Raw genomic sequence first — 24,044 nt, 5'->3', positions numbered from 1 at the left:
TCAGCAAGGGAGAATGTAATCTAAATGTATGCGTAAATAACATATTGGAAAAGATATAATATGACTAGTACTAGGGAGAAATACCATCCACTTATTGGTACTATTAAAAAGCTATGAAGCCCTTTAAACCAGTGGTCAGTAACCTTTTCAGGCTATAGGCAAGATTCACCCACTTTGGGTCAAGGCTGTGTAGATAGTGAGGGGGGAGCTAGGACCTGGACATGACTGCCATTTATACCTGCTGTGGCATGGCGCATCTGCCACTGCCATTTCTCCCCTCTTTGGTACAAGGTGGGGTGCAGCTCCAAGTCCATGGACCAGAACAGTGGCTCTGGAGCCTGGATCTAACCCACTGGTTGGAGGTTGCTGACCTCTTACTTACATTCATCCAAAGATTGTACATGGTGAAATAAGAGTACATAGAAGAGCTGAGACAATCCGACCACCTTAACATTCATGCCACTAGTAAAATTCCTGTTGTCCTAAAGCAGAGGTTAAAGGAAGAGCTAAATACATACTTCCATTCCTCTGTGAATAGTAAGCAAAGCAAGAGAATAGATTGGCTTACTGGCCACTTTAGAAAACATGAATCACAGAGAGAAAATAATTTTTTATTTTTTTTTTTAAAGGCAACAGGACCTAGAAAAACCTTACTATTTGGTTCTAAAGGGCTGAACATAGATCAGCTTGGATATCAAACTGGTATGATCCAAAAAATACTGAGCAGATTACTCTAACAGCAAAAAGCTTCTCAATCTGAACAACCAGCAAGAACTTCCCATACAGAGTTGCCAGTGGATATGTCATCTTTATTAATGTATCTTAAAATATGTAACATCTGCAAGAAATAATATTTTAACTAAGCAATAATTAATTTCAGCCAAATGATGGTTCATATCTGAAGTGATTACAGTGTGGTATTTAAACATAAACTTGGCCAGAAGATTTGAAGTTACAGTCATAGGTAACTGCCAGAATAAATGCATAAGATTTACAAGTATGAGACTCACCACAGATATTAAACTGTATATTTTAAAATTAGTAATACTGAAGCATCCAAGTTGTACTGCATATGAGCCCAACTCCTACAAATACAGTTCCCTCCTGTGGTGCACCATTAAAGTCAATTCACTGCAGACAGGACAATAAATATGGTCAAATGCAATTACAGGATAAGAGCCATGGTTTTTAAATCAGGCCACAGTCAGATTGCTCATTAACAGTGCTATGCAGCTCTAACATGCATACATCTTAACCAAATGTGATTTTAAAGTGTACATATACCTTAAGAGAAATATAAACATGTATCACAAAAGAACACCATCACGTGAGTATACAGCCTTTATCACTCATTTGTGCTTTTAAAACTATTTCCCTCTTCAGCTTGGAAGAAGGTAAAAATTAATTACATTTTGTAGAAAAACAATTGTGTTCACTATATAAATATTCACACTTACTTCAAAAAAGGCAGAATGACATTTATCAAAGATTGTAATTTTACAGTTCCATCAAAAAAATAAGTTTGTTCAGTTGTAATCTGATATGTTCTTTCTTATTGCCGGTGTTCATTTAGATTACATATTTTAAGAGTTAACCAGATAGCAGCACGTGTTCAGTCAATTCAGACTGGCAATGTTCAATAGCAAGTTATAAAGGAAGGAAACAGGGCATCTTTCATTGTGTGACCAAGATGTCTCCAAATACGCCTTAAAAATGGCTTCAAAATCTAGTGAGCCAAAACGTTATCTCTAGGAAAGATACAGTGCAAACTGGAGAGACAAATCCAAATTCTACTCCTGTATTTTAGGAACCATCTATACCATTGCCTGAATAAGTCGGGGGTGGGAGGTAAGGCTACCAAGAAATAAATCCTTTATGCATGTGCTCAGACCTGTAAATAAAGCAAAATAGACACCTTGGACCAGCCCTGAGCATCTCTCTCAGAACAGTCTGAGTCTGGCACCTAGGCAAGCCTCACTAAGCAACTTAGGACTGATCCCAAGATTTCTTTACTGTCTAATTTATAAGCCTGCCCACATGCATTGTACAGAGCTTATTTCTCAGTGCTGCTCCCATGTTCACTTGGGAAGTAATTCAGACATAATCTCAAGGGCCAAATCCTGCTGTTCTGTCATTACTGAGCTCATCTATATGTGCAATTAATGAACAACAATAAACTCCAGTACATATCGCATCAGAGTTTATTGTTTCTGGGTGCCACGTTTGAATGTGTGCCTGCAACCACAGCACATTGAGCTGGGGTGGAGCAGTCCTGGCTGGCAGGTGGCCTTGAGGGTCAGCGTGCCAGTCTGGGACTGCTCTGACCCAGCTCAACTTGCTGTGGAGCAGTTGGCTGGGGCATGGAGGCTTCAGGAAGGAGCTAGCCAGCAGTAAGCCCCTGCACTGAAGCACCCTTGTGCCCCAGCCAGGCTCATCAGCATCTACATGTGCATTGCTGCGGAGTAAAAAACTCTGCCACAGCATGATACTTGCATTTACAGGAACTAACCTGTGGCAGAGTTAATTAGTTTACCCCATCCTAATAGCACTGCACATGTAGATGCTGAGATGTTTACTGTGGAGCTAATTAGTCAAGTCTGCAGTAAATGTCTCATATTAATGTGCCCACTGAAAGTCTTGTTTTGTAAGATGTGCAGGAAGTTTATGTATGTAATGTTAATTATGGACTTCTCAATAGCATTTTCACTTTTCTAAATGTGCTAAAATATGAAATAGGGACTAGATTCTATTCACCCATTAGGCATGTAAGTGAACTCAGGTACCTAAGTGTAATTCTATTCTATTCCACCCTGTTCAAATACACTGAAGCATCTACTTCTGTAGCACACTGTCATTCTACGCTTAAGACTGAGTCCAAAAAAGCTGTAATGAAGAGGAGCACCCCACCATCTTTGCATTCATTGTTTTTCAGCAACTTAAGCAAGATGGAATAGAATCATACTTAAGCACCTAAATCCACTGAAGCACTTAATAAGTGGACTATAATTGGCCTTAGTATCACAAGCAGCTTCTTTTAGTAATGTCATGCTGATCAAGATAAAGGAGGGTAATCAAAAGAGACATTAAAAGCATTAAGAGAAGAGATGAGTTCTTACAGCATTACCCAGTCTTTACATAAAGGAAGAAAAGGTCTGATTCAAATACCTGCTGTGCAGGATGCTGTTTTATGATCTGGCTGCTCCCTAGCTGTTAGGAGTTTTGTCAAATGAAGGCTTTGTAGCCTCAGAGGGAAAAAAACCAGGGGAGGAGTGTACCAAAAAATAATTGATCATAGGATAAATAGTGTCATCAATCTCCCTCATATGTAGACCAATGCAGCAGTCACAGTTTAAAACCAGAAGAGGAAATCAAATAAGAAATAATAATTGGGAATATCTATGATGTGGCTGGACCTGCTCAAACCAAGAATCACAGTAACACCAAAAGCAAATACCTTTAAAAACACCTGACATGACAGGTTTTATTCAGCCAAGTAGCAGAAGAATTGGAGTTTAGAAAGTTAATTTAGATGTTCACAAGAAGAAGATGCCACCCAAGGAAAAGCAAGAATTGAAAAAACTACTTAATTTTGTGAAAATTAGTTTTCATGCTGAAATCTGACATTTGAATACTGCAGGACGGACTCTGCAAAAATGTTGAACAAAAATGCAATGCTTTTGCTCTGTATGAATTAAAACTGGCTGCCAACTTGCTTTTTTTATAATGCCAGTTTCTAAAGAACTTGTGGTAGCCAGATAAAGGGTGTATTATTAAAGTTGGGTGCCTAAAAATAGCTAAATGAATAATTAAACCCCTACAAAAAGGGGACTTGGCTTCCATGGATTTTGAGCACTCAAGAGTCCCAAGGAAATATCCATCTGGAGGCAACCAAGTTTAAAAATGTCATCGGACTTCCTAACCTTAGGCCAGGGCTGTCCAACTGGTGGCCCAGCGGATTAAATTGCAGACCCCCGGGTCCTGCCTACCTACAACAGGAACCAAAGTCTGTGGGCTCCCCCACCCTCCTCTGGCTTCTGTTTCCTGTCTCTACCCCAGGGGGTAGGGCAGTGCAGGGAAAAGCAAGGGGAGCTGAGGGCAACTCTGCAGCCATGCATGGAGTAGGGGGTTGGGAGGGGGGCAGAAACAGGGTTGCACAATTGATGCAATGGTGAGGGGGTACCACAAAGGTATGCATTACAACAGAGGGGATTTGTGCTCACACATCCACAGTCTGCAGCATGAGGGGCAGGGGGAGGGGCAGGAAGAGAAGAGCTGCATTCACATGCCTATGCAGTACAATGGGTGGTGGGACACCCAGTTCAGTGGTAGAGTATGGGGTGTCCATGTAAACACATGATACAGTAAGGAGAGGGGTGTGGAGGGAATGTCCATGCAGCCTGTGGCTCAGCTGGTGCAGGCCCTGTGCCCCGTTAGGCTAGAAAGAGTCCCAGGAGCTAAATAATCTTTGCTTTGGTTTGGTGTTTACACCATTAGGGCAGACTTCATTTTTTGGCAGGGGAAGGAATGACATAGTTACTCTCTTCTGCATTTTTAGAACAAAGTGGGGGAGAGGGGGTGGAATACAGTGGTACAAATAAACATAATCTGGTCAGTGAGGAAAAACAATGAAGGTTGGTCTATTAAGACAACATTAGCATAGGAATATATATTATTGAATGTAAATTACTAGTAGGCAGCTACATAGGGAAGTATTCTTTTCCATCCAAGTGTACAACTAAACAACCCAAGAACTCTCAACTTACATATGGTAAATTGGGTAAAGTTTTGAAAGCACTTACAGCAGGCTTGCTACTTCATTGCTGCTGTTAAGACTCCTATATACTAAGCATCTCCAGTAACATCCTGGACGATTTAATTATGAGGGTCAAATTATTTACTTACTTAAAAAGCTGCAGATACAGCGGGGCGGAACCTCAACTAGTGTGAATTGATTTAGTTTCACTGACGTAAGTAGAATCAATGGACCAGTTTTCACCAGTGTAATTCCACTGCCTGCGTGCAGTATTTAGTCCTAGAAATGCAGTGACTAAATGTAGGCAGAGAGGTCCTGATGGCCTAACCCTGCTCTCCTGATAGCAAATCCAGTTTTGCTATTGAACCAATGAACCAGATTTTTATGTTCTTCCTCATGTGACATACAACTTTATGTTACAATCTATTGCTGGTTGCAATCAATCAGGTTACTTGAGGAGCCAAATGCTGCTCAGCATGAGTCAAGGTGGTATACTACAATACAATGGCTGTATGATTGAACAGTGCACTCAGCAAACTTACCCTTGTTAATAAGTTGCATTTTACTAAGGGAAGAAAGTTATCAAAATTATGCTGTAGGCTTTTTTTGGTTTCCATCACCAAGAGACATCAGGGACTGTTCCTTTTCAAATATGGAAGACATGGATTTTAAGGATTTTTTGATCCAATTCCCAATACTGTACTTTATCGCATACAACATGCACCCCTCCCCAAATAAAACATGCACCTCATCTTTGGAAGGCAAAATATAGAAAAAATATTTTTTACAGCTTGATGACTAACTGTGCGATATAGTCATAATGGGAAACATAAAAAGGTCCAGGAGGTGTGGCATTGGGAACTTTTTCAGGTGGCAGACTGTCTTCTGTAATGCCACACATCCAGGACACTCTACATTCCCAAGAGGACTCACTCCATGTCACACAAGTTAGATCCCAAACCCTTTCAAAGGGCAGTAGCAAGACTGTTAGTTCTTTACTATAAGTCATTTTTTTTAACATAAGCTCCTGTAAATAAAGTGCTGTTTCACATAACAAGACTCATCAAAATACTACCAGCACCCCACTTGCTACTTTAAGCAAAACCTACAGTGCTCAGTCAAAAGCTATGGCTGTGAGAGGGTTAACACAAGAGGCTGCCCCTTCAGTTTGCTGAGCAAACACAAGCACCAGCCATCTTGACAGCTGCATGGTCTGCATAATGTCTCAAGGCACACTGCTTTTCCAGTGAAGAAACCAGTCTCCTCACTTAAAACACACAGCCCAGTTTTCAGGGGCTGATTTTGGGGAAAAAGATTCATGAAGTACGTGAGAAAATACAGGATTGTATTTCTTGAACTCAAGTCTTCTGCCTCTCTGCATTTCTCTGAACGTGTTTAAGACAAAAGAAAGCAAACTGTGTCACCTAACTGAGTTGATGCAATATAATAGCCAAGAAATCTTTTTGAACTAAGCTATGATGTATTGGAATCATACTAATTTCATGTAGCCCCTGTGTATATGCATATCACATAAATTTGATTTTCCCTACATGTTAAATTAGTTAATGGGTTATTAATACTAGTCTTGGTAAACTTTATTTACAGATGACCAAAAACATCTTCTAAAACCATAGAAAATAAGTTAATTTCTTTCTGATGGAGAATACATAAGACTGAATACCAACCCAAAGTATAAACTAATTTATTTAAAAAAAACCAAAATCTTGATCACATGCAGCTGACTCATTTTCTCCAGACTGTGAAAAACGAATAATAAATTACTCAGGGCTTGATCTTCCAAATGCTTATGCCCATGAATGAACTTTACCAACAATAATAAAAGTATCATGGGATCATTCTAAACTACAGTAATGTAATGTAATGTAATTAAGCACATGCTTAACTTTAAACATGTGCTTAAGTCCCCAAATAGGCATCTTAGAAGCATGGGACTGTAGAATCAGGGGGATAGTGAGTAAAGTAACACACACCCTTAAGTGTTTGCAGGACCAAGCCTCACTGTTGTCAAGGGGAATATTTATCATAAGAGATGCCCCAATCCTTATCTTATAAAAATTCTCTCTTTTTTAATAAAAATACACTTTAAAAACTCAGACATTTGCTAAAAGCAATATAAAACTCTCAGGTTTGAACTTTGTAAAAGCCTATCTTTAACAAAACATAAGTGTCATTTGCCACATACATTCTTATTTACAGTATTTACAAATAAATATACACAGCAAAATCAGGAATGGATGGCACACACCTATATAAGACAGAAATTCAATTTTACCTTGCACAATCACAAGAATACAAGCAGCAGCTCAAATTACGCAACCTTGAAGTTTTTGTGTTGTTCTGTTTGCAGTGATTTTCCTAACTTCTCTGCAATTATGCACCAGTTCCCATGATCATAGCAAGAAGAAAGAATCTGAAGCTCAGGCACATTCTCTCCTACTAGACAGCATAGCTCCCCTTCCCGAAAAACATGGTAATAACGCATGAAGGCTTTTGTATCCAATGTGCCAGTAGTCTGATCTCCAACAGCCACTGCTGCATCCAAAATTGAATCAGTAGAGTCTGTTGTTGAAGTTCTTTTAAAGAGTTTGCTAGCTGGAGACTTATCATCTTCATCCTTCTTACAAGTACAGCTGCAATCTTTGTCTTCCATAGGACCACTTAATGATGATGTTTCTTCATGCTTGCTCTGAATGTCGTGCTCTCCACTTAAAGTTCTCGTTGCATTTGAGGCTAGCATCCATTGTGTTTTCCCAAGAGAGACATTTTCCAGAAACACTTCATCATCATCTAAACTTCGTTCTTTTAACAACGGCCCAGGATGACCTAAATCTAAACTGCAGTGCCTTGAAGGCTGAATGGATATTGCACTATGTGTCCATCTGTCTATGCTCTTCTCCTGCTTCACCTTTTCAGGTTGCTTTCGCAAGGCTGATTCATCAAGGGATCTAGAGAAAAACCACAAACGAAAAGATCTCCCCAGTGACCTATAGAATCTGTTTTCTTCTTCAGACATTTTCATGCAACAGGTTCCCGGTAAGCAATGGTCTGTACTGTGGGAATGTTTTGAATCAAAATCCAGTTTAGGATTAACTGTGTAAGTGCACTCAGAGCCTGTAAATTGTTTTAGGTGTATATCCTGATTGTTAGCATTAAGTTCATTCTTATCCCCAGTCTGATTTGATTCTGAAAAAGGCCGGGAGCACAAGGCCCTATTCCAAGGAACAAATACATCTTGTTTCTCAAAGCGACGATTCTTTTGTTCCATAGCCCAAACATAAATCATCATCTGGCCTCCAGGCATCAACACCCTGGCCATTTCCTTTATTGCTTTGATTCTCCTCTGTTTTGTTGAAAAATGGTGAATCACTGTGAAGGCAGTTAAATTTAAAGGTATGTTAAATATTACTCCTGCTTCTTTATTTCCCTCCTTCATGCTTAAAAGCCCTTTTTTAGTTAATTTGGTGTCCAGGAAATATATTTCAGACCAACAATACTGGAACTAGAAATCTTCTCTCAACCACAGAGTACATATAGCAAAAGGCAAACACAATGCAAGCCTCCTCTTTACCTTCTTGACAACATGCTTTACCTAGAGCTAGTTGCAAAAACATAAGCCAAACTATTTGTCTTCAGAAAACCAAGCCTATTGAAATACTCCACAAAATTGTGTCACTTTTTAAAATAAATTTTACTTTGGAAAAAAAGTCTGGACAAGGTCAAAATAATTCTTTCCAACATTTTCTAAATGAAATGTGTCATTCTGAGGTAATTTATCTTTTGAACTTTTTAATTGTGTGTATTTTTTTAGAGAATTAAATCAAAGCAATTTTGATCGTTCTGAAACTAAATTATTTTCCTTTGTAAGGAATTTCAAAACTTCAAGGTTTAACTCTAATATGCCATTAAACACATTTTGAAATCTCTGGATGTTTCAGGAAATAAATCTTCTGTCTCTTTCAAGGTCCAACTATCTTTACCCCTGTCCTGAAGGGACCACCTCCAATGGTCAAAGAATGGCTGAAGGCATGAACAGATGACATGGTTACACCAGCAAATCAGTATCACACTGGTGTGAAAAATTGCAAACAAACAATATACACCTTAAAACTACAGTAACCTGGTGAAGATTTATCCCTGAAATAATCTGGGGTAAAACTATTGTGTAAATTGCATCAGTTTCATTATTGTCTCTCCACATCCATCCCAGAATAGCTGTTTGCTCATAAACTTCATGACAAGGAAAGCATGAAGTCAGCAGAACTAAGAGACTGGATTTCAAAAAATTGGATTTCAACTGATTCAAGGAGATAGTAGGTATGGTGCCGCGGGAGGAGAAACTGAAGGATAAAAGGGGCTCTGGAAGCTTCTAAAAGAATAGCGTCTTGTTGAAGTTCCCAACACAATGGGAGCACAAAAGAGTGGCAACATACCAATGTGGCTACCAAGCAAACTTCCAGGATGCCTCATAATACAGCATACAGACAATGAAAAGATGGGTAGGTCACCAAGTAAATATACCACAAAATAGTAAGAACCTGCAGAAACAAAATCAAGGTGGCAAAAGTGAAAAAAAGAGTTTCACCTGGCAAGAGAAGTTACAGTTAATAAGAGGAGGTTCTATAAATATGCTGGTCAGAAAAGGAAAAACAAGAAAGCTTTGGGTCCACTGCTTAAAGCTAAGGTGACCAGTTAACAGAAGATTCAAAGAAGGTGAACCTAATCAATAGCTACTTTGCCTCCGACTTCACAGAAAATTAAGCTGCAGTGAAACAACTAATAAGGATTATTTGGATAAGGGAGGGGACAAGCTGGAAGTTGAGATAACAGCTTTTGACAGGTCCAAATTAATAAATCTAATAAATCGTCAGGGTCTGATGAACTTTAATCCCAAGGTACTAAGGGAACTAGCAGAAATCTCACAGACCTTGACAATAATATAATGAAATCATGGGAGACAAGTGAGGCAGCAGAGGACCAGAAGAAGGCCAGCATAGAGTCCCTCTTTAAAAAAAGGGGAAAAAGGAAAACCTGGGGAATAACAAACTAGTTAGTCTCACCTCAACACCTGGGAAGCTACTGGAGCATATCAGGGAAGTAATTTATACACATCTGGAAGAGGAAAGGCTGATCACAAGCAGCCAGCATGGATTTACTAAGAACAAATGATGCCAAACAAATCTGGCTGTCCTTCTTTGACAAAATAAATAGGTGGATGAAGGGAATGCAATGGATATAATGTACTGGACTTCAGCAAGGCTTTTGACAAGCTTACACATTTAGGCCAGATAAAATTACTACAATGTGGATAAACAACTGGTTCACTAGCAAAGGGGAATTATAAATGGATCCATATTCAAATGACAGAAAGTTCCAAGTGGAGCCCACAGGGGTCTGTCCTGGGCCCAGTGTTGTTCAACATGTTTCTTAATGATTTGCCAGCTGGAATAAATAGCTTCTTGAGCAAAGTTGCAGAGGGAGGACACTAAACTGTGAAAGAGTGCAAACATACTAAAGGACATAAGCACAATTCAGAAAGATTTTGATAGATTAGGAAGCTGGGCAAGAGCCAAAAGGATAAAATTAAATACTGACAAATGCAAGATGCTATACCTCAAGAATCAAAAACCTAAATATGAAATGGGTGACAACTGGCTGGGTGGCAGCACTACAGAAAAGGATCTAACAGCCTGGATGGAATAGAATCAATACAAGTCTGCAGTGTGATGCAGCTTCACAAAAGGCTGCAGTCAATAGGAGTTTTTCAGTTTTGGGCTGCATCAACAGGCACATCAGGTGCAAGACACAGGAGGTGACAGTGCCTCTTTATTTGGCAAACCATATGAGGTTGACGGAAACAGGCAACTTCAGCTTGCAAGATAGGTAGTTAAGACGGGATAGGATAGCAGCCTTAAAATATCTGAAGGTGTCCTATAAAGAGCATAAAGAGGGAGCACACCTTTTTTCCATTGTTACAAAGAGCAAGACATATCCCAGTGGCTTGAAGTGGCAGCAAAGTAGGTTTAGATTGGATATCAGGAAAAACCTCTTCACTATTACAAAAATAAAGCAGTGGAATAGACTGCCTAGGGAAGCTGTAGAATTTTCATCACTAGAAATTTTCAATAAAAGGTTGGATAAGTATTGGTCAGGGAAGATCTAGGAGTAAGTACGCTGAAGTTGCTTTTTGAAGCACACAGTTGGAAGCCCAAAAGGTCCGTTCCCCTGCCCTCCTCCCCCAACCCCACAAACTGGAAGATAATAGGGCTGTGCGAAGCTTTGGTCGCTGATTTGATCTGGCAGAGATTCAGCCCAATTCAGCAGCCAAATCTCCAAATCCAAATCGAATCAGGAGACCTTTTAATCTCTCCAAATCGAATCGGAACGCTCCAAATTGATTTGGAGAGATTCGATGATTCAGACATGGACATGGCTTTAAATGTTTTTTCTCCACCTCCCAGCTTCATGTTCCCGCCCCCACAGAACCCATCTCTCACACACCCTAGAGCAGGGATAGAAGCCTGTCTGGCTCACCAGCCCTGTAGTGGCAACCCAGACCTGTACTTCCTAGTCACACCCCCTGCTTGCCAGTCCTCAAGTGGCAAGTTGTAGCTGTTCAGGTGAGGGGCAGTCAGAGAAGTTTTTTAGCCTTAGGGTGTGACTGCTCCAAACTCAAAGTTTAGCACTAATACCCCTGAGCATTTGAACAGCTCAAAGTGCAATGTGTAACAAGGTCGTTAGAAAAGGGAGTTCTGGTTCTCCAGTTAAAGGTGAGATTTGTGGAATTATGTTTGCTGTCCCCAGGTTGCAGAGCAGAATGGAGGGTGTTTGTTTGTTCCTACGCTTCTGGGCTTTCCTGGTTGTCTCACAGAGCCAGGAAGGAATTTTTCCCACTTCTATTGCTACGCATAGAAGGGTTCTTTTTTTGTCTTCCTCAGAATCACTGAGTGCTAGCTGCAGCCAAGGCTGGAGATTTTGACTGCCATGTGCCAATGCTGCTGCTGGGATTCTAACTCAGAGGCCTGTTAGAGGGCCTTGCCCCTCTGCTCAAGGTCAGACCAATCACCACATTTGGGATCAGGAGAGAGGTTTACCGCACAGTTTGACTGGTATGGATTGTGAGGGTTTTGCCCTCCTTGTTATCAGGGAGCATGACCCTCTCCTTGGACGTCTCAAGTGCATTTTAACAACCCTTGAAGCAGCATGACACTGACAGCCCTTATCCTCCTGCTTTACCATTGCAGATTACAGTGGTTTTGGTATATTTGGACAATATACCTTGTCATTATATGACAGGATTGACTGTATAATTTTAAGAATAGGTTAAGCAAGGACTTGTATGGGATGGTTTGGATAGAGATGATCCTGCTGCACACAGGAGATTGAACCAGATGACCTCAAGAGGTCTCTTCCATTCCTACTTTTTATGATTCTGTGATTACCTACTCCCTGGGTTCCCAGCAGTGAGGCATAGGAATATAGATATCTATCAGATGCACCTACTCCAGATCAGCTGCCTGTCTGTTTCCTAATGATCAGGTAATTTACACTGGTATACAAAGGATGTCAATTACACCAGGAAATGTATTTTTCCTTCACCACCTAAGACTCCATGTCCAGTTCACCCACTGGGATCCTGCTGAAATTTACAACTAACAGTAGTATTAACTGATCCAACCTGTTCATATCAATAGGCATTTATAAACATGCTATGAGAGGCTAGGAGTGAAGGGGGACACTTTTATTAGTGCCCAAAGTATTACATGTATCAGTGTAATAATAAGAATTACTATTATTAAAGTGCCTGAAGCATTACATGTATCAGTGTCCCCATGCTGAAAAATGGCAGCGGGCACCTTGAAATAAAGCTTGTCCAACAAGCTTTACTTTAAAGTGCCCCACAGCCATTTTTTCACTGTGGGGACACTGATACATATAACACTGGAGTCTGCTGGACTGCAGTAATTCTCATGCTTCAGCAAACTCAATTACAGTGCATGAAGCAGCCTCCCTGAACATGTATAGGAGCCCATTATGTTCAATGAACTACATGGCTAACAGATGGTACAATAAAAACTTCTGGTCAATACTAACCTAGAACAAATTCACGTCAGTGACAATATCATATTGTTACTGTACCCTGAGCTATCCACTCTTGCTGTATGCAACAGAATTAAATTACATTTCATTTTTATATGTTGTTCACTTTTTTCCCCCTAATATTCAGAGAATTAAGTAACCTTGAATACAGAAAACATAATCATGACAGCAACCAAATGTCACTAAATAATATAAATATTTTCAAGATAACATGGTTTTATATAAGTACATTTGGAACATGTCCATCAAATATTCCAGATAATACATATTGGACTTCATCAAAGCCTTTGATTCTGTTTCCCAAGAGGTTCTGTCAACTAAATTGGAGGGTACTGGGCTGGATCAGTCTACAGTGATATGCGTGGACAACTGGCTTAGAAGTCAATCACAGAGAGTTGTAATCGATGCAATGGCCTCATCCTGAAGGGCTGTCTCCAGTGTTGTCCCCCAGGGATCTGTGCTTGGAACTGTGCTCGTTAACATATTAATGACTTTGATGAGGGGGTGGAAAGCTCAGTGATTAAGTTTGTGGATTTTACTAAGCTGTGGGGAAACGTGGGCACATTAGAGGATAGGGTAAGGATCCAGGATGACCTTGACAAACTGGTTTTATAGATGGAATGGAAACAGATGAGATTTAATAGGGATAAGTGCAGGGTTCTTTATCTGGGTAGGAAGAACCTTCACCATAACTACATGATGGTTGGTGGTAAACTGGCTGGTACAGCATCTGAACAGGACCTGGGGGGTCGCAATCCACCAGAAGATGAACGTGAGTCAACAGTGTGATGAAGTCGCCAGCAAGGCAAATAGAACTCTGCCATGCATCAGCCAATGTGTTGGCAATAGATCCATGGAGGTGCTTCTCCCTCTCTATTTGGCATTGGTGAGGCCACAGCTGGAGTACTGAGTCCAGCTCTGGGCACTACACTTCAGGCAGGATGTGGATAATCTTGAGAGGGTACAAAGAAGGGTCACCCATATGATTAGGGGCCTGGAGGAAATGAGGAGACACTCCAGGAACTGGGCCTGTTCAGTCTGAGTAAGATAAGACTGAGAGGTGACTTGATAGCTGCCTACAAGTACGTTAGGAGTGAGCATTGAGATCTAGGGGATCAACTCTTCAAGAAGGCACCTGAAGGGAGGATGATAACCAATGGGCACAAGCTAATAGAGGGAAAATTTAGGCTGGACATAAGAAAAAACTTTTTTTCCATAAGGGTTACCAGAATCTGGAACACTCTCCCAGCAGAGGTTGTGCAGTTGCCATCCTTGGATGTGTTCAAAATGAGATAAAATGATACTAAAGGCTACTGACCGATCTGAAGGATTCTGTCACTACGGTGACTTCCAATATCAGGAATATATAATCAGCCAACACAATCTGTAAAGTTCCTGTCTAAATAAGGTTCACATAATGAATCAAATTCTCTTCAAAGCTAAAATGTCATAATCCTAGTAGTAATATTAGAGTGATTGTATCAATGATGGTCTAGGAATTATGCAAGGGACAAGGATATCTTGGGGTAATATCTTTTATTGGACTAACTGCATAGTTTGGATAAAGTTAGACAAGCTTTTGAATGCAAAGTTTTATTCAAAAGCTTATCTAACTTTATCTCAGCCATGATCCAATAAAATCAGATCCAATACAAGATTTAACCCAAAAAATCCTTACCTCTTGAATAATCTTCCTGGTGATTCTATAGACATATTAATTTGATCAACAGCAGAGGAACATTTGATGATTGATATGAATATTTTCCTTTTTCACAGAAGATGAAAGAAAAACAATTTGGCTGCAATGAGACAGACAAATATGTACTAGATTTCATTTTATTTAGGATGAACATTCATTACTGTTATATGTAAAAGAATGTGATTATCATATTTATTCTCATCAATCTAGTAATTGGCCTAGGTAGGATGCAGGCAGGCGGGGCAGATATATTGATTTTATATCCATTTATTATGCAAGTGTAACTAAGGGGTGACTCTGGCTCAGTCTCGCTGGCAGGTAGTAAAACCTGTTAGTAAGGTAAATCTGCTAGTATACTGGGCACTCTCTCTCACTCAAAGTTTGTGAATTTACTTAGGCATGGACCTACTGAAACATGCATTTCCTATGGCAAAACATTTTATTCACCACAGAATTATTTCTTTGTGGTCAAATACAATGAACAACAGTATTATTCATATTTTATCATTTGTATATGAGATGCTATTAGCAGTATTGTGCAGGTTAAATGGTACAATATAATAGTGATGATAGATACTACTAAACACATTTTGAAATGAATCCTCTACTATTCAACTTAAATATAGATGCGCAGGACATAGGTAATATTCTAAGGTTTCCAATCATGAATTCATGTGTTAAATTAAATCATTTAACAATAATCATTAGTGAAACACAGAAACAAACAGGAAAATTAACTACAATATTTCACATTTACTTTGGCAGAGCACAAACATGCTCCCCTATCCTCTTACCTCCAATGGAGATGATTGTATTGAAGCACTGATCCCTAAATGGAAGATTAAGGTTGTCACATACCAATACTTCACAATCTTTCTTCTTTGAAATTTCCACTAATGGCCCACAGTAATCACAGCCCAGATTATACACCTGACTGTTGACAGTGAGGTACTTTCCAGTCCCACAACCTAAAAAAGACACACTTTGTTATCATCATCTGCCATCCCCCCCAGAATGAAAACATTTAGTGTGAAAATACTCTTTTTAATATTTCATTGTTTAAAAATAGGCTGGAAAAATGAAATAGGGGCTTGATCCTGCAGACCTCTTGCTCACTGGATTCATTTTATCAATTTAACCAGTATGTTCACATCACCAGGCATAGAGTCATTTCCCCAATGACTAAATAAACATTTTGTTCCTTGGGCAGCACACTTTTAAAAAGCTTCAAAAGATAACAAACAACATTAAAAATCAATATCCTCCCCTCTGATCCACAGTCCACACACTTTTACACAGACTGCAAAGGTTTCTCTCTTATAAGGAGAAATTCTACATTTGCAAATTCTACACTATGCTCAACTGCTGCCATGCAGCCTAAATACCCTGGTACAGGGGGTAGTCTCCTTGAGGTGCTGTTCAGGTGGAAGTTAAAGGAATCCTTCTATGCAGGTACTGGGCTACTCTGTAGCCACTACTACACACATCCCCTGGGCTACTACACACATCCCTTGTTAGTCTCTTTGCAAGGACTAACACTAACAAGAAGAATCAGTGAAGAAAGGAGGACTTAAGAGTCTCTCCCTGCTCTCCATCCTGGGGCCATCATGAAGCAAAACAACATATTATATGTGTGTCACAGTACATATACCGCTACAAATCCTGCCCTTACCTTTTGCCTGAGTTCATTTCCCAGTGGGAACTCTAGGGCTTCAGAGGAGAGAGCAGGATTTCCCTCAGACTCCTGCATATGTCCTAAAGAGCTGCAGCAGCTTAGAGGTGGGATTTTTTAACCTCAAAACACATAGTTAAAAATGGTAGAAGCTCAGTGCTCCCTATACAAGAAAGAACTATTTCAGTGTCACAGGTCCATCCATCCTCTAACCATTTTTGCTTTACTCCATTACAGCAGCACATTTGTGTGACAAGCAACTACAGAATGTGTCTTCTACCTGAAAGTATGTTTTGTATTACTAAAAGACTGGTGCTGTTCTAAACTGAAATCTTTCAGAGTGCTCTTCAATACCATATGCATCACAGGCACTTTTCCAAATTAGATTAGAAAACATTCAGCACAGTTATGGGTCAGTGGTGAGGAATAATCTCTGGAAGTTTACAGCCCAGCAGCAGAGAAACAGCAAGACACAGAGAACCATTTCAGTATTAGCAATTCAATTTTAAAGCCTGCAGTTATCTTTAGAAACAGCACTGCAGCTGCTCTCACTGATGCTAATGTACAACATTATCTACAGATACAGCACAATATCGGTGGGAGAGCAGCAAAACACTTCAGGAAGGTTACAGGGAGGTTAGCTCAGGTTAAAAATGGCTACCCGATCTAACTTAGTTTGCCCAAGTGTGGACCTTGCACTAGCTAGGTGGATCCAAGTGCAAACTGTACAGAAGTTCAGGACAGTTAGATCAATCTAAAAATGGCTCACCCAATCTAAATTAACCCTACCTCTGAGGTGCACTCAATTTAGAACAGATCAGCCATTTTTAAACTAATTTAGCTGTCCCAAACTTCTGTACAGTTCCCAGCACAGCCCCAAGGCTGGGAAAGCCCTGTGGCTGGCCCCAGCCCTAGGGCTCCACTTTTTCAACCCCCTCGCTCCACACCAGGCTATTCTTAGCCACCAAACAGACAACCCCTCGGCCTCCCCAAGCCTTCCAGACTCCACATCCCACAAGCCCCTCCTAGAGCCACTTTACTGGAGTTCACCAGTGCCAGGAGCCAACAAAGTAAGTGAGATTGGGGGGAAGGGTCAGATGAGGGGGAGTTGGTTCACTGGGGGGGGTTGTTCATCCAAAGGTGGGGGGGCTAAAAATAGCCCCTGTCCTGAGGATGAGGAAGAGAGCCCCCAAATCCCCTGCAGACCCTGCAAGCCCCATGATCCCACCAAAACTTCCAATGGGCACTGATCCCCACCACAGATACCACCTACTCCCGAATCCCCCACAGACCCTATCTGCACCCCCAATCTCACCCCCTGCAGACTCTGCCTTCCCTCCAATCACCCTGTCGATCCCCCCTCCACGAGCCTGGTTGCCCCTCCAATCACTCAAACCCCCTGCTACTCCCCCCCATCCTGACTTACCTTAGATCAGGTGGCCATTTTTTACTCAATCTAACCTCCCCAAATGTCTATACACAGCCTTAAAGTGTTAAAACAGAGCACATTTCTAAAAACAAAAAATTACATAATTATTGCCAAGAATAATACTCAAGAGAAATGGAAGAGGCTAATATGTGAAAACTGCTCAAAGAAAATACGAGATAAAAACTTAAGAGGTACATGTTAATAAGAGAACAAGAGTAGTTAAATTGAGATACGGTATTATTACTTATTGGTTTGGAATACTCCTGCCTAAAAAATATAAGTTATGTGTATATTGGTCATCATTGACCACAAGATGAACATGAGCCTGCAATGCGATGCTGCGGCTAATAAAGCGACCAAAACGCTGGCTTGCATCCATAGATGCTTCTCGAGCAAATCCCAGCACGTCATTCTCCCCTTGTACTCGGCCTTGGTGAGGCCGCAGCTGGAGTACTGCGTCCAGTTTTGGGCTCCACAATTCAAAAAGGATGTGGAGAAGCTTGAGAGAGTCCAGAGGAGAGCCACGTGCATGATCAGAGGTCAGGAAAACAGATCTTACGATGATAGGCTGAGAGACATGGGACTCTTTAGCCTGGAAAAGCGTAGGCTCAGGGGTGATCTGATGGCCACCTATAAGTTTATCAGGGGTGACCACCAGGATCTGGGGGAACGTTTGTTCACCAGAGCGCCCCAAGGGATGACGAGGTCGAATGGTCACAAACTCCTGCAAGACCATTTCAGGCTGGACATAAGGAAGAATTTCTTTACTGTCCGAGCCCCCAAGGTCTGGAACAGTCTACCAGCGGAGGTGGTTCAAGCACCTACATTGAATACCTTCAAGAGTAAATTGGATGCTTATCTTGCTGGGATCCTATGACCTCAGCTGACTTCCTGCCCTTTGGGCAGGGGGCTGGACTCGATGATCTCCCGAGGTCCCCTCCAGCCCTGATGTCTATGAAATCTATGAAATCTATATTAATTAGAATGTTTTACTTCAATTAACTGACAGGCAGTTTTGATGAAGTGTTTTTCATCATCTCAGTGACTATTCCAGAATATGGGAACTGTAAAATAGTTAATAAAATTTAGTGCTGGCAATAAACGGGTTACAGTTCCACATCAGAATAAAACTGAATATTGATTACTACCCCATGACATAATATATACAGGATCTTGATTTTTAGTAGTATTCATGAGAATATGTCAGTGATTTATATTTATGAAATAATAATCAGTTTTTGCGAAAACAACATATAAGGTCAAAGTCTGAGTAGTTTATCTTGATGAAGAAACAACAGTAGGGCCATGAATGAAAGGACAGCTCATCTTATTACCATTAATATGCATGTGTAGCATTAATATGAGCATGTAAAGCAAGCAAACAAGAAGTATTTTGACAAAAATGTCATGTTAAGTTAAAAAAAAGGACATTGGTTATTAAGCATACACTGTGGCTAGGGATAGACATTACACACAAACTAGTTTAAGTCATCAGAAACTGGTTTAAAACTGTAACAGAACAGACATTCAGTGCACATAACCCAGTCTGAATATGGCCAAAACCAGTTTGAGATAAACCTGGTTGAATCAGACTTAACTGATTTGGCTCAAACCGGTTTATGCAATGTCCGCCCCAGACCCCTTGCTGGTTTAAATTAAATCAGACTTGCCCAGCATCTTGGCATGCTTTCTGGGCTGGGCAGAGCTCTATTCTCTGCTCCAGTGAGCTGAGCTGGCCCCTCCCTTCTGCTCTGTAGCTAGAGCAGGGGCAGGAGGTAGCCAGACACTGGCCTGCCATGGCCCTTGAGGCAAATTCCTCCCTCCGTCCCCTCTCCCCACCACCCTCCACTGGCAAACCCTGGGGACCACAGCTGCTGTTTCCCAGCCCCAGCAACACCTCCAGGGCTTGCATGCAGCCAGGCAGGGATGGAGTTAATTCCTCCCTCAGTCCCCTCTCTCCCCCAGAACCTCCAGGGGGTTGACTGCAGTCTCTGTGGCTTGGGAGAGGATTAATTCCACAGTGTGTCCTGGAGAGGGCTGGAGTGAAGTAAGCTAGTCCCCTGTCTGCAGATCCAAGCCCTGCACCTGTAAGCCCAGAGCTAAGACCTGAAGAACCAGACTGAGAGGAGGGAAATGTTGGCAAAGACCTAACAAGCATCACACATGCTGGAGATGTAGTTAACGGAAGCTGCAGACAGCTTCACCAAAGATGGCGGAAAGCTACCTACCTAAACAAAGCCTTTCTGAATGCCAGCTGTAAGGAAACTTTCTGCCCCCAGGATTAGTAAAACTAATTCTTGTCTTCCTGGTTTGCATTTTATGTTAGAATAAGTTCTGTATGCTGTGTTTTACTGGGCTGTATCTTAGCTCAGATGAAGATTTTTGGTAGTTCCCTGTTGTATGCTTTACAAATTGCTGTGTTTGATACATGCTTGCTTCAGAGAAAGTACTTTTCCCCCATCCCCACTCCTCAGTCTGGCAGCAGCTGCCCACCCCACCCTCCCCCAAGCTGGTGGCTGGCATCCTGTGTGTTGTGCTAGCCCCAGCTGGTGCCTGGCTATGCCCCCTCCACTCCAGCAGGGAGGAGTGAGAGCCTTGGAGGGCATTTCTCTTCCCTCCCCTTTGGCAGTGCCTGACAGGCATGCTCTAGTGGGCCCCAGCTTCTGGCTGCATTTCCTTGTTTAACAGAGAATGTCTGTCCAGTTAATCAGTTTAAGCTGTGCATCTTGACTAACCTGCAAAGAGTGAATCAATTCAGCCTCTGGCTTTTTGACTGTCCCTAGTGAAAATGCATCCTTGTATAGCTTCAATTAACTAAATATCAAGGTGACAGGCAATTCTTATAGCCCCTAGGAGCTACGAAAAACCATTCCAGGAAGATTACTGAATAAAAGTATGCTACAGAATATTTTATTACTCCGTCAATTACTGAACAAACTTAAAGCACAGAACACAAAGTAAGGTGTTTCAGAGGATTGTTTGAGTTGTGAGGCTGGGCTTGGGTAACAGTGCTCTATATTTATCTCTGGATCCCTGACTCTACAGGGGTACAAAGAAGGTTTACCTCAGTGTGGAAGGAGAGACCATGGGAGGGGAGAAAAAACCAAGAGTGACCCCTCTCTGCAACTTACCCCCGATGGAGCAAGGAATGCCAGAGGGAACGGAGCTCCATGGGGCATTTCCAGAGCCACTGCTCACCACCAATGGCCTCATTGGTGGTAAGACAGCCTGGGGAAGTACTTCCAGCCCCAGAAAGGGGCAGCTGGGGAGAGACTGCAGCATCACAGGGCAGAAGATGCCAGAGGTTTGCAGCAGGTGGCAGATAAGAAGTGCAAGCAGCAGGCATGGGTGGTTGGAGGATCACTAGTAAATTCAGGTACTGAAGGCCAGGATGTTGGAGCTACCGTCCTGACCACAGTGAACTGCCACAACTAAAGAGGAGTCAGGTCAGAGGTGGCACAGGTGAGGTGGGAGCCAGGGAGGGGCTGCTTAGCATGGAAGCCTCCCAGAGTGGATTGTTCTTTGAGAAAAGACTGGAAATTAATTGATAAGAGAAGTGATCCAGAGGTGAAAAGGACAATCAATCTTGGCTTAGAGACAAGGGCTGAATTGATGGAAGTATTTGTGGGATTTTTGTTACAACTGACTGAGCCATGAGTTGATTTGTTTTTGTTGAGTTTGGCCCTTGGCAGGACTGTTAAAAAGAGCAACTGGCATGGGACATTGACCCCGGAGACAATGCTTGCCTGGCTGAATTTCGGCTGGCTGACCAGAGTAGGTTAAAAAATGAATTGATTTAAGTTCATGTGTGCCCCTGTCAATAAACCAATGACAGGGGAAGGACCTTGTCGAACTACCTGTTAAAATCCCCCAAACCACCCCACTCAGGATACCCCCTGGTAGGGCCTGACACAGATCCTGGGCAGCCTGGATAGGTCTGCTGTATGCAACCTTTCGGGGTGGGGGGGAAGGTTTACCCCCAAGATAAGAGCGTCATATAACATCAAGGAAGTGGTAAGGGTGGAGTGTAGGGGAGGCGATGCCCCATGTAGAAACTCTATTGACAGGCCCAAGATATCACCTAGCAGAACTAGCTCCCTAACATAAGTAAAAGCAAAATCATGGTGGGCAAGAGAATAACATCAAAGAGCAGCTGGGTGAAATCATGGTTTCTTTCATCCTGTCATCATCTGTCAGGAAGACATCAGGCTGGAGGGAATCCAGGTCTTACAGCACCTACTCTTGACACTCAGATTAAGAAAAGAAGATATGCATTTTTTTGTATAGTTAAGGTGATTCATTGCATGGAGGTTGAAAGAGTAAAAAGAGATTAATTTCACACTATTGTAGAAGTCAAAAAGCAACTGTTTTGTGAAACAGTCTGTCACAGCCATGTGAGTGATCAGATAAAGCAGCAAGATACATGACATACAGCGCCCAGCCTACTATTAAAAATATCCTACACACTCAGGTGCAAGTATGATAACTTTAATTTGTAAGTCATACTCTTTGCTTACAAAACAGTGACTTACCTATGTCTGCAATGAGACTGCCAGGCTTTTGCTCCAATAGAAACTGACGAACACGAGGCCATGCTTTGCTTTGCAAGTCATTAAAATAGGAGGCTGTGCTTTCATACACACTGTGTACATGCTGCTTTTCCAGCTGGGTAGCCTCATGTTCCATCCTAAAGAGAACATAAGATGTAACCGACAAATATTATGCATAGTAGCACATAAACTGTAGCAGCGGAGGTTGTAAATTTTATAGTAATTTAGAGTTCATGGCCTAATAAATTCCCAGTTATAAAATTATAAGATTCACCTACAATACGTTATCTTTGTAAAGTGCTTTCTCTTCTCAAAGGATCTGATTTAGCACCGTTCAAGTCAATGAGGTGGTTAGCCATGTTAGTTTGAAGTTGGATAACGCAAGATGGCACCTTAGAGATTAATTGGTTCAGAGAGGCATGAGCTTTTATGCACTCAGAGAGGCTTTCATGAACTCTTGTAGGCAAAAACCTACTTTGTCAGGTGCATCTCTGAACCAGTCTTTAGATGCCATCCTGGCCTATCTTCTGCCATTCAAGCCAACTGAAGTTTTTCAACTGAGCTCAACGGACACAGGGTAATGCCCCAAGAACACTATGCAATAACCTTTATGTAGGAATGCACACTGACAGACTAATTTTACTAAGAAAATGCAGACAGTCTCAATGGGTGGGAAACCATACAGCAGTTTGGGGTACTGAATACAACTGAAAAAATAGAAGTACACAGAAAGTAATTATGTGAATTGAAATGTGGCCAAGACATTGAACCTTAAATCCCATAATCCTTCAGAAAAGGGCAATGACATTTCTAATTCCCAATGATCCACAACTGGTTGGAAAATTCTCATCAAAACACCATTTTCCACCAAAACACCCTTCTTTCTCCCTTTTCTAAGTCTGAATCTCAGTTCAGTGACTTCTCTGAAAGATGGCCCTTTCAGTCTTGCTGTTACAACTGTGCTAGGGCACTTGCTTGATACAGACTGAGATATAGTACCAACACTAACTCATTACTACAACTTTTTCACGACAATGTAATTTACTTTCCATCCAAGCATTACAGTCCAGCCTTATTAATCTCACGAGTTCTGATGACATTACGTTCCATAGTTTTATGGCTTCAAGCATTTATATGGTATTCTTTATGTTTACTCACATAGCTGACTGCCTGGTTTAGAAATTGTTCCTTCATACTATTAAAATGGGAGTTATTAATCATCCAGTGTTTTTATTCAAGTTGCCAACAGAGACTAAACCTGTTTACAGGTTCCCCCTGAGGCAACAAATAACCCATCGTAGAGATGAAATCACCGAAGTGATTCAGTTGCTTGCATCTGAAAATGTCAAAGGGATTTCCACTTGCCAGAGAATGCATTCCTCATGATTGTCCTTATTTTTTAGGTACCACTAGTCTCTAGAATTAGTTCATTGTAATAGCTTTTAAGAGGCCAGTTTTAAACAAGATAACAAAAATAACATAAATTCTTTAACACTCCAGCCTTGAAAACAATTTAGATGTGCTTTTAACTTTCAATATTTGAGCAGTCCTATTCACTTCAACTGAACTATCCATGCACCTTAGGTACATAAGTGTTTACAAAATAAGACCTACAATTTCAGCTATTTATCTGCTTAATCAATTTTATGGCCTGTGTTATGCAGAACATAAAGAGCAGGTGATCATACTGGTTCCTTATGATGTTAGCATCTATGAATATCTCCCTTTAAGAGCACCGTGACCACTATATTAACTGCTTCAATATTCAAACCTTGACTGCTAAATTCAATGTATTAAAAAAATATTCAAACCTTGACTGCTAT

At 41.2% G+C, this 24,044-nt stretch overlaps 1 protein-coding gene across 1 annotated transcript; it reads right to left on the bottom strand.

Annotated features, from left to right (window-relative positions):
• Positions 1-6,440: 6,440 nt before the first annotated feature.
• Positions 6,441-24,044, bottom strand: KIAA1456 (KIAA1456 ortholog). Its single transcript, XM_019553373.1, has 3 exons — positions 22,204-24,044; positions 15,365-15,538; positions 6,441-8,140 (listed from the first exon to the last, which is right to left on the bottom strand). The coding sequence occupies exons 1-3, from the start codon at positions 22,355-22,357 to the stop codon at positions 7,083-7,085; spliced, it is 1,386 nt and encodes a 461-aa protein (XP_019408918.1). The 5' UTR covers positions 22,358-24,044; the 3' UTR covers positions 6,441-7,082.

This window comes from Crocodylus porosus, unplaced genomic scaffold (genome assembly GCF_001723895.1).
Source record: "Crocodylus porosus isolate Cpor-Errol unplaced genomic scaffold, CroPor_comp1, whole genome shotgun sequence".
NCBI lineage: Eukaryota > Metazoa > Chordata > Crocodylia > Crocodylidae > Crocodylus > Crocodylus porosus.
The sequence above is the reverse complement of the archived record's forward strand: the minus strand, read 5'-3'. Positions and strand labels throughout refer to the sequence as shown.